This window comes from Brassica rapa, chromosome A03 (assembly GCF_000309985.2).
Source record: "Brassica rapa cultivar Chiifu-401-42 chromosome A03, CAAS_Brap_v3.01, whole genome shotgun sequence".
Taxonomy (NCBI): domain Eukaryota; kingdom Viridiplantae; phylum Streptophyta; class Magnoliopsida; order Brassicales; family Brassicaceae; genus Brassica; species Brassica rapa.
The window spans coordinates 6,203,674-6,215,411 of NC_024797.2; the positions used below are offsets into that span (position 1 = coordinate 6,203,674).

The 11,738-nt window shown below is 35.2% G+C and overlaps 3 protein-coding genes across 3 annotated transcripts; 2 read left to right on the plus strand and 1 right to left on the minus strand.

The window, feature by feature from the left end:
* The first annotated feature begins 2,116 nt into the window (after positions 1-2,116).
* LOC103857052 (WD repeat-containing protein 44) lies at positions 2,117-8,361 on the plus strand. The gene is made up of 7 exons (XM_009134200.3): positions 2,117-6,359; positions 6,495-6,585; positions 6,868-7,025; positions 7,120-7,171; positions 7,267-7,349; positions 7,437-7,530; positions 7,618-8,361. The coding sequence occupies exons 1-7, from the start codon at positions 5,025-5,027 to the stop codon at positions 8,166-8,168; spliced, it is 2,364 nt and encodes a 787-aa protein (XP_009132448.1). The 5' UTR covers positions 2,117-5,024; the 3' UTR covers positions 8,169-8,361.
* A 359-nt stretch (positions 8,362-8,720) lies between these two features.
* On the plus strand, positions 8,721-10,915 carry LOC103857054. The gene is made up of 6 exons (XM_009134202.3): positions 8,721-9,364; positions 9,451-9,613; positions 9,697-9,873; positions 9,959-10,042; positions 10,120-10,201; positions 10,283-10,915. The coding sequence occupies exons 1-6, from the start codon at positions 9,057-9,059 to the stop codon at positions 10,798-10,800; spliced, it is 1,332 nt and encodes a 443-aa protein (XP_009132450.1). The 5' UTR covers positions 8,721-9,056; the 3' UTR covers positions 10,801-10,915.
* LOC103857053 lies at positions 10,823-11,715 on the minus strand. Its single transcript, XM_009134201.3, has one exon. The coding sequence runs from the start codon at positions 11,163-11,165 to the stop codon at positions 10,911-10,913; it is 255 nt and encodes an 84-aa protein (XP_009132449.1). The 5' UTR covers positions 11,166-11,715; the 3' UTR covers positions 10,823-10,910.
* Between the last annotated feature and the right edge of the window lie 23 nt (positions 11,716-11,738).

Sequence of the window (11,738 nt, forward strand, 5' to 3'; positions counted from 1 at the left end):
ATATCAAATATGCAGAGTAATTTTTTCATTGGTTTATGTAAACCTAATTAAAGATATAGATACCTAATATTTGCAAATCTATTCTATTAAGAAAACAATAGATATTCATTGTCTCTATAAGTCTATATGTGATTTACCAAAAATACCATTGATTTTTAAAATTCTTCATTATTCATTAATGAAATTTATTTAAAATTAATTCCTAATTTTTTATTTATAATATATTTTACTATTTTGAACTAAATAGATGTTTCTTTTTATTACAAAAGTATAATAACATTAGTTTACATATCTTTTAAAATAATAAATTATTTCATAATACGTTCTATTAAAACAGAAAAATAGAAATTTGACATTGTATGTGTCCCTATCATGTTTTACCAAAAACACTATTTAAAATTTTGAAATTAAAAATATTTATTAATGATAATTATGTAAAATGATTTTGTAACTAATCTACTCTTAATATCTCTTTATATCTTTTTGTCTTAAATATAAATATATGTTCCTTTTATACAACAAAATATAATCATATCTTTTAAATGTATTTATTAAATAATTAATAATCTCTTTCTTATTATTGAAACATTATTATAAATTTATATTAATTTAATTCATTTATATACAAAATTTAAGGATTCTATGATATTTTTATATTACTTAAGTATAAGTAAATTATTAAAATAAATGATAAATATGACTAAATGATTTAACTCACCAATTATTTTATAAGTTATAAAATCAAAATTGAAGTATATAATTATGCTTTTATAGAAAAATAAACTAAATAAATGTTGATTATTAAAGAGAGCTTAATAAGGTTATATAATTATGCTTTGATTAAAAATTCACTTAAAAGGGAAATAAATTAGAGTGTGATATGTAATTATAAAAATGGTCCAAATTCTTAAGATATGTTTTTATGTTATAATAAAGAAAACAACGTTAAATAAAGAAATTTCTCACGAGTAGCAAAGGAAAAGGGTTTGTCATAGAGAAATGAGGGTTTACATAGAGGCTTAGAAACCAGGGATCACCTCCTACTGTAATGCGGGTACAGCCTTGATTGGTCAGAACTCAGAAGTAATCAACAAATGCAATCCGCCTTCTTCGATGTTCGCAGACTGGTCAGGGCTACTTTCTATATATTTATTGAAAAAAATAAATGGATCTATTTCGTATTACATGTTTGTTAATAGCTCGAATGTGGATCGTTATTGAAATTATGGTATGATCTTTCATAAATAAAACTGTCTGTAAGACAATATTATATTCTGAGATTAACCAGGGAAATCATTTATAGAGCATATGCTACATGTCAGTTATTTTCAGATGTTTCAGAGGGAACATAATGAAGTGGAAGTTAAAAGAAGTTATATATTTTCATTTCCATTTAACTGATTAATACTGTTTCATGGGCCATATAACAATATTGTACATTAATAGTTTTTTGGTACAATGTTAAGTTATGTAATTTGATTTCTAACAGATCAGTATCAAATTTCAAATCCACTATCTAAGTTATGCAAGACTAAAAATTCAAAGTTTATATATACAACCATTTAATTCACTGATGTTTCTATTTTCAAAAAAAAAAAAATTCACTGATGTTTCTCGTATATACGACTATACGTATACATGCTTTTTGTCAGTTATCAACATAAGTATATATCAAAAGCAAATAAGGATTTTATCTTTAGTGTTTTTCAAAATGAATTAACACCACTTACTAAAAATAATTTTCTTTGATAGTTTTAGTTAATCTGAATCATCAATTAAGATGTTCATGATTCAAGTTTTATATTACCACATCTACAAATGCGCTTGATTAATGCATACTTGCTTCTAACTTGCAAAAAAAAAACATATTTGCTTCTATCCAATATATATTTCTTAAAATTTAAATTTTATATCAAAAAATTGAATAATTACAAATGTTTGGACTTTTTCTTGTGAGGAAATTAAATTAATAAAGGAAACATTAATTGTTGTTCAAAAAGAACAATAAAGGAAACATTAATTGATTTTTACAATCTTCCATCTATTGTTGAGTAAGTCCTATATACTCTGTAGACTTCTTTTAGCTAAGAATAGTGATACGATATTTGTCACTTTCTTATCAAGCAAGAAAGGAAACGATGGAGGATGGTTATTGTGAAAAACGACTTCAAGGCTTCAAGTTAACACTGAGATTGACGTTAGGTGCGCGTTCGAGCTCCTATTTAGAAACGATTACGTACTGCAAAGCAAACAATGAAAGAGAATCTTCGTAATCAGCAGATCTAAACCCACGCATGCCTTCACATACCTAATTAAACTTTAGATCATGCTAACATAGATGGGTGTCTAATAGTTAGGCAAGTAAAATTTTTATATATTAACCATAAAAAGAGGATGAACCCCATCAATTTGTTATATTTGCTTTCGTATTTTCAGAAAATTTTAGTTGATTATTGTTATCGCCGTTGTTGTTAACTTGTTATCATTCATGAAGATAACAATTGTTTATTGTCTTGGCTGGTTAGTCGCAGACTCGCAGTATCTAATTAGTTATAATCTTTCTGAACGTGCAAGGACCATGAAAATGAAAGAAAGTAAAGAAACGCTGGATAAATTTTAGTTTGCAAATGGCCTTGACAGTAGTCCTGGGTGCTGTTAAGGAAAATTAGATTTTGATTAAACTAAAATCAAAACAATCATCACCAGCACCTCACATGTATATATATAGAGAGAAAAAAACATTATTCGTCATATAAATATTTTTCCTTGATATTCAGTGGTTTAGGACAGTAATCGTATCAGTAGGCTTAATTAACTAAACAGCTGTGTTATAAGAATCAACGCATGTGGCATGTCTGTGATTTTCATATTCATATAGTTCTTTCTATAATTAGTCTGTCCATAATTAATTGTAGTTCTATTGTTTTCTTCTCTTTTAAGATTATTAAAAAGAGACCAGAAAAGCATTTCTAAGCTGCTTAAGTAAAATGATTGCTATTAATGGATTCTTATCAAGATTTGGTCGTCTTTTTCCGGCCAACTATGTGTATTGAAACTTAGAATATGAACGGCTGTCATATTATATAGATACAATATATGGTATATTTATATAGCAAAAGAAGTTAACAGAATCAAAATTTTCCCTTGTATCTTTTTTTTACTTAACATTTTCCCTTATATCTTTGGTTACAGAATGTCCATAATTTAGTCTCTATTATATATACTATAATAACGCTATTTTTTTTATAATGCGCAATGACTTGCAACATCATATCAGACAACCATCAAGTATTTTTTTTTTACCATCAAGTATTTTAGTAAATGCATTTTTTTTCTTGTTTAAATACGGTATGTTAGTGTGGGTGTGGCAAAAATCAAATGAAGTAAATAAATATATAAAAAATTATAATGAAGTCCAAATGTCCGATTTCTTCTCACTCCTTGAGATAATTATGAGATAAATTTTCCTTAATCTACATTTCACTTATCTAAAAATATCCAGAACATTGCACACATGCACGGAAACATCAATAAACTTATAGTGACATTAGTAAATGCTCAATACGCCTGTGATAACTTAAATCACAAAGAACGTATGATCCACCGCACCACCACAATCACCTAATGAAACGCTTTTTTATTTCTTCACTGCTAACACATATTTTTCTCTTATAACAATTTTTATTTTTTCTTCAAACAAAATTTGTATTTATTTATAGGATTTATTTTGTTTTAAAATATAAATATTTTCTTGTTAGTTCAACTATATTTGTACACCTCAGTATTCGAACTCTTTTGTATAGCGAGGCATAGAGCTGAATAAAAGTAGCAGATTTGATATATCATTCTCCTCTTATTATAGCCTTTTAAATATACGCACTATCATTGCTTATTTTCGTTCTTTTTATTAAACTGAGGCAAATTTTAAAAAAGCTTTGTATCTATATGATATGAACGTGCATTAACAATGTGTTAGAATTTTATAATATTGTTGTATATCCAACTGACATTTAAGTAGATTAGCAAAAAAATAAAATCTTGTTACTGGTAGTAGTCGTATATTTTTCTAAGTAACTATCCCAAAATTTTGAAATGTAACTTAAAGAAAATTATGTTGTTTCTCAATATCTACAAAAATACTAGCGACAGTTACATTTATTTATTTGCTGTTATTTTTAGTGGTTATGATTTTAATTTTCAGATCGACTCTCTTTTATATAAAAGTTCTGAAGTCATTTCACGAATTTATTAAGGTATCAGGCAGTCATATTAGTCTTAATCATTTGCCAAAAAAATTGGTAAGATTTGATATATCATTCTCCTCTTATGCATACACCTCTCTCTACATCTGAACAAATATAGCTATTTTAATTATCTATAATCATAAAAATAAAATACTAGTACTGTCCATCTGCATGTGCATATGCTTTCCATTCTAGTTTTTTGCTTTCCATTATAGTTTCTAGGCACGATTTCTGCAATAATAAAGACTAATAAAGCATATTACATACGTAAAATTAACGTTCTAGTCATTTGATTTTGAACAAGTTGAATCATTTTATATCCCTAATTTTTAATGTATATCCGTGTCACTATTTTATTTTGAATTTTTGGTTTCTTTAAGCAATAATTAAATTTTAAAATATAATTAAACTGAATGGTAAATGGTGATAATGTTTTTACCAGATATTGTATTAAAAATGTAAAAACGAAATTAAATGAAAAGAAAAAGAAAACATCGAATTTAAATAAAATCGTTGCGGTGGTGCGTCCTCTCTCCCTCTCTCTGGCAGGACAATAAACACCAAACTGTTTTTCTCTCTCCTCCCTCCCCAAAAAAAAAAGAAACCATTACTCTCCGATCTGACTCTCTACTCAACTAACCATCCCATTACCCGACGTCGTTTAGATTCTCGCGAACCCTGGCTAACTCCTAGAAAAAGTCAACGTATCGAGCGAGGGGGAGAGACGGAGGAAGGAAGGCATAATCTTCCTCTGCCCCCTGATGTAGCCAGCTAACAACCATGATAAAGGTAATGATGATGACGGGACGAAACGACGTCGCTAGATTCGTAGCTCACAACGACGAAGAAGAAGACGACGACGACGAATGTTTCTTCGAGTCTCTCGACCGCGTTCTCTCTTCCTGCTCCTGCTCCACTTCCAACTCCGACTACGACTCCGACCCCAGCGCGATCCACGATCCGAATCCGTTTCCCCTCCCCTCCGGATTCGATCTGTGGAAATCCGAGCCTGAGTCCGTATCCGAGAGACGAATCAGGCTCCTACGCGGGTTGGGACTCAGCAACGAGCCGGATCTCGCTCCGTCGAGCCGTCTCCGCCGTAGAAAAGGTATCCGCAGCTCTCATTTCGCTAGATCGAGTCACAACGGTAGATGCGTCTCTTCGCTGAGATCAGACGTAGTAGTCGATAATAGTAAGCTTCGTTGTTCTCTCAATGATAACAATGTGGTTCTTGATTTCATAAGCAAAGATCCAATAGATGTTGTAATGGAGGAGCAAATGTGCACGATTAAGAATCTAGATAACGGCAGAGAGTTCGTTGTGAACGAAGTCAGAGAAGACGGAGTGTTGGAGAAGTTGAAGGAGGTAGGTACTGATCGGCAACTGACTCTGGAGGAGTTTGAGATGTGTGCTGGGACATCACCCATTGTTCTAGAGCTGATGAGGAGGCAAAGCGTTGAAGACGTTTGTAAAGACTCTGTGGATTTGAGTACCAGCGTAAGTGGAACTAAGCATAGACGGAAAGGGAGTTGGTTCAAGAGTATAAAGAGCGTTGCTAGTAGCGTGACAGGGTATAAAGAGAGAAGAAGCACTGATGAGAGGGATTCGCCGTCGGAGAGAGGAGGGCAGAGGCTTAGCTCTGCGACTGATGATAGCCGAGACGTGACATTTCAGGACCCGGAGAGAGTTAAGGTTAGGCAGTATGGGAAGTCGTGTAAAGAGCTCACGGCGCTTTTCAAGAGCCAGGAGATTGAAGCTCATAAAGGGTCGATATGGAGTATTAGGTTCAGTTTGGATGGGAGGTATCTTGCTAGTGCTGGTGAGGATTGTGTTATTCAGATTTGGGAGGTTGTTGAATCAGAAAGGAAGGGGGAGCTCTTGTTGGTGGATAAACAAGACGATGGAGGTGTAAATTTGTCGGTGTTGGCAAATGGGTCTCCAGAACCAGCTTCAGTGTCTCCAATGAGAAGAGGGAGAACATCTTTTAGCAGAAAATCAGTGAGCTTGGACAATGTTCTGGTTCCAGAAACTGTCTTTGGTCTTTCAGAGATACCCGTGTGCTCGTTTGTAGGGCATTTGGATGATGTTCTTGACCTTGCGTGGTCGAAATCTCAGGTTGGTACTACTCCTGAGCATCTTATTTTGCTATTCCCAACCTTTTTGTTAGTACTAAGTGTAGGCCTTCTGGATTGTTATGTGAGAATCAGCTATTCTTTAATCAGATGCACTTCCACTTGTTTTTGTTTCCAGCACTTGCTTTCCTCTTCGATGGATAAGACAGTTCGTCTATGGGATTTATCTAGCAAGGCATGTTTGAAAGTCTTCTCGCATAGTGACTACGGTGAGTGTATATACTCTCTTGTTCCCTGTCAGTGACAGTGATTTACTTTTGCTAGTCTCTAGGAAACTAAGCATACATTGAAAGGAGAACAAATAAGCTGCTTAATTGTTAACTCTCATTCTGGAAAAAATTCATATGTCAATATATATCTGTTTCATGAAACTTTAGTCCCAAGCCTCTTCCATATCCCTGCAACACATGAAGTAGAGATAACAACCTATACATGTCGGCTAAGTAACATTAGATTTTCACTCATCTACCTCTTTTGTTTCGTGGGCACAGTGACGTGCATCCAGTTTAATCCCGTTGACGACAATTACTTCATCAGTGGATCGTTGGATGCAAAAGTTCGAATATGGAGCATTCCTGATCATCAAGTCGTTGATTGGAAGGATCTTCATGAGATGGTCACAGCTGCCTGCTACACACCGGATGGTCAGGTACACCATTAAGTTTTTTTTTTTCTATGTAACAAAGTGAGTTCGGGGAAAATTAAATCGCACAATACTGATGAAGCTCTCTTGGTTTGTAAAGGGTGCATTGGTTGGTTCATACAAGGGGACTTGTTGCTTATACAACACAAGTGGTATATAAACTCATTAACCTTACTTATCTCGTCCTTTGAAGTCTAAATAGTTTATCTGTCTCGTCCTTCGAACTTATTTTTTTGTGGGTTTCTAGATAACAGACTGCAGCAGAGAAAGGAAATCAATTTGAAGAACAAGAAAAAGAAATCCAATCACAAGAAAATCACTGGTTTTCAGGTAAAAGCTAAAGCAACAAGCTAACACCGTTATGTTCTGTTCTTTTGATTATATTATTATTACTAACGTTGAATGTTCATGAGCCAGTTTGTGGCGGGAAGTTCATCGGAAGTGCTTGTCACATCTGCAGATTCACGTGCGCGTGTGGTTGACGGTGTTGACCTTGTTCACAAGTTTAAAGGTAAGCAAGATTGATGATGTTCTCTTACACATTATCTCGAAAGTGGACAAGCTCAACGTTCTTGTGTTTCTCTGTTTGGTCTTGTAGGATTTCGCAACACGAATAGCCAAATCTCGGCCTCACTTACATCAAACGGAAAATTCTTAGTCTCGGCGAGCGAAGACTCTAATGTGTATGTATGGAACTACGACTCAGAGACTCGAGCTGGTAGAAGCAAACGTGTAACAGTCACAAACACATACGAACACTTTTACTGTCGAGACGTCTCAGTGGCTGCACCTTGGCCTGGCAAGATCAGTAACAACAACAACAGCCCCGACCAATCGCCTTCCACAGCCAATAACCCACCAACACCTGTCAACGATCCAGTCAACAACACAGCCGTCACCAACGGTATCATTTCGAGTGCCACAAACCGATACTTCATCGATAGAATGTCAGCGACATGGCCCGATGAGAAGCTTTTGCTTGCTGCAAAGAACCGAGCACGAACTAGTCCTAGTGTGAGCGTGGACTTTTCGAATGGACCGGTTAACGCAAAACCGAATGCTTCTGCTTGGTCTATGGTGATCGTGACCGGCGGTTTACGAGGTGAAATCAGAACTTTTCAGAATTTTGGATTACCGGTTCGTCTATGAAGCCGAGGAGAAAGTGAATTATTTTTTACTCAAGTAAAAACCATCTCTATTCAAAAGTGTATAGATTGAGAGAAGGTTAGTTCTTCCACCTACCTCCTTTTTTTTTACCACGCCTCTTTTATTTATTTTTTCCTTATTTGTTCTCTAAAATTCAAATCTTTAGCAAATACATATATAATTTTTTTTATGTGACGAATCAGATAGCTAGAAAAAGAAAATTCATATACAACAGTGTTTTGTGTATTATTCAAGTTGAAGTTTGTGTATTGCAACTTGTGTATAACACATTTGTATTTCCATATACATGTAAAAATCATTTGAATACAAATTTTTGTTTTCAAATTCATAATCATTTCAGTGACCATTTTATAATGAAGTCAAAGTGTCCATAACAATTTAGAGCACAATAATTGTTTCGTGTACAAAACCAAACCGGTCCAATCGCTGAGCTACCACCCCCACAATGATAGAACCAAACCGGTCCAAATCAGACTTACAAATTTAAACTCTATCCAAAATCTCGAATGCCCAGACCTAAAACCCCCCACGATTTAAATGAGGAAAGAAAAATAAACCCTAAAAAGAAGTAGTTTAGGAACTACAGATTTGGTCGGAGGTGGACGGTGGTCGTAGTTTCACACTGTTCCGCCCACCATTCTCCTCTAAAAAGCAATGCCCTTTCAACCTCCCTCAATGATTGTTTTAGCTTAAAGAAGAAACTCCATCTCTATAATACCAACTAAAACACCTTAACCACAAGTTTCTTCCACTTCTTCTCACCACGCGTATCACTTTCTCTGTCGTCTTCCTCTCCCTCCTCATTTCTTTTTATATTTATCCAACAAACTTCGCTTTTATTCAAAACATACCCACTCTTTCTTAAAGACTATGGCTTTGCTCATGACCATCATCTTAGGACTCATCTTAGGATGGCTGGCTTTCGTTGTTGGGTTGCTCATAGGATGGGCATGGAGACCCAGATGGGTTTCTTCTCCTAGTGAAGAGAAAGTCCAGTCACAATGCTCCGCTCCTAGATCTTTCGAGTTGTCTTCGCCATCATCTCCTTCTCCGTTAAAGGGTTTTGGTTCAGCTCCTTGCTTCAAAACTCTTGTTTGTGGCACGTGGAATATGGCTTTAAGACAACAGAAAACAATTTCTCCTGTTTCTTCTTCTGAACAAGTACATGTACTTGATGGGTAAGCTTTAGTTTAGGGGTTGACTTATGAAAAGGAGTTTTTCTTTTTTTTTTGGTTGTTTTAGTTAAATTTTTTTTTTTGTGTAGAGGGAAGAAAACAGAGGAGAGGTTGCCTAATACTGTAACAGAGTTAGATTTGAGGAATCTTGTGCAACTGGTTGAGAGGAAAGATGGTGGTCTTCCTTGGATTCAGATGATGGATCAGTTTATTCCTGGTATGAGATATCAAGCTTGGTTAAGAGAACCTAAGGTAACACAACACTTGTTCTTTTGGTTTTGTCATAGAGAGGGTGGATGAGTTTTTTTCTCATAGTTTTGTCTTGTGTGTTTTAGAATGGTCCTACTGAGTATAGAAGCAGAACTGTGTTTGAAGATGCAACTCCTGAGGTTGTAAGAGATTTTTTCTGGGATGATGAGTTTAGACCGACGTGGGATACAATGCTTGCTAGTTCCACAACTGTTGAAGAGTGTACAAGTACTGGAACCATGATTGTTAGATGGATACGCAAGGTTAGTTAGTCCCTGTGGTTGATCAGTTCTTGATTTGCTTTCTCACTTTGTGTGTGGTTGACTTTGTTCTTTTGATATGTGGCAGTTCCCGTTTTTCTGTAGTGATAGAGAGTACGTGATTGGTCGAAGGATATGGAACTGTGGCAAATCTTATTACTGTGTAACAAAGGTATGGAGAGCATAGAGAGTATAAGTGAAGCAGTTGTTTTAAATAACACTAATCATCATCTCTTGTTCTTGCTCCAGGGAGTGTCGGTTCCTTGTATACCACGTAACAACAAACAAAAACGTGTAGACTTGTTCTACTCAAGTTGGTGCATTCGACCAGGTAAAAATTCACTTTGTAATCATCCAAGGAACGAAACAACATAACAAAATGATGTTATAACTTATATATCGGTTTATGCAGTGGAATCAAGAAGTGACGATGGAGTAACAAGTGCCTGCGAAGTGCTTTTGTTTCACCACGAAGACATGGGGATACCGAAGGAGATCGCAAAGCTCGGAGTCAAACGAGGAATGTGGGGAGCAGTGAAGAAGATGGAGCCTGGTTTACGCGCTTACCAAGAGCAAAGACTCTCAAGAGAAGGAGGGTTCAAGCTTTCTCGGCCAGCTTTCATGGCTCAGATCAACACCAAGATCACATCAGAACATCTCGTTTCGCTCAGCAACGGTGCAACGTCTGAAGCTGAAGCTCCTGAAACTGAAGCTCCAGTTACGTTGGACCGAGGAAATGGAGCTGAGAATCTGAAGAAGCTGTTGTTTATCGGTGGAGCTGTTGCGGTTGCTTGCACTTTGAGTGGTGGCGGTTTTGTTCCTCCTGCGGTTCTTCTAGGGTTTGGGAAAAGGTTTGGTGGAAGAAAACGTGAGCCCCAAGGAACAGCAACTACTACTACAAGAAGTCAAAGTCAAACTACTTCTTCATAGAATGAAAATAAATAATCCAAGATTTAGATCATTCAATATTAGTTTTGATTAATCTTTATATAAAAGGAAATATATTTGCTTACAAGTAATCAATAAAAAATAGAAAATTATCAAAAAGGAAGTATTGTTTCAAAACAATGAACACCGTCTAGCTCTGGAGCTATCCTCATCGGTTGGATCTTCTTCTCCTTCTTCTTATTCTTTTCGTCGTCTGATGTTATCGGAATCCTCCCGTAGTTCTTTTGCTGTTCCGTCGCCGGCGACTGACTATCACCAGAGCTTTGTTTCTGGCCACCTGGGAGTTTCATCTTGAAGCCGTTTGATTCAGCGTAAAGAGCTTCGAAAGGGCTAAAGATCGACATCATCGTTCTTGAATTGTGTTTTGCTGTCTTGATCGAGGTTCTTCTAGCTTTTGAGAGATTGGAAATGTTTGTTTCTTGGCGAGAAGGGAACGGTAGATTAAAGTATATATATAGTTGGGAACGAGAAGGAAAGCTAGAGAGGTCTAGAAAGAGTAAGAGAAGTTTGACAAGTCTTGAGTTTGTGAAGAAGATTCCGTGAAATTAGTTTGGTCGGTTAAGGAATAGTCCACGTGGATTGTGTTTGAATGTTGACTAGTTGCATCAGTTTATGTCTATCCTTTTTTTGATCAACCAGTTTATGTCTATCCATAAGATTTTTTTTTTAGGGGTGGGAATTTCTATTCGATTTTGAGTGGTTTAATTAGGTTCGTTGTTTCGGTTTATGTTGAGTTTGGTTTAATTCACGCTGGTTTTAATTTGGTTCAAGTGTAATTACAATTAAAATCCAATTTACAAAACATAAAACAAAGTCACCATGGTCATTAAATTAAAAATTTATGAGATTGTATACTAAAGGTAAATGGATATATTCATTTTATTCGGTTTGTTTTTAAACCAAATCAACCAAACTGTTTG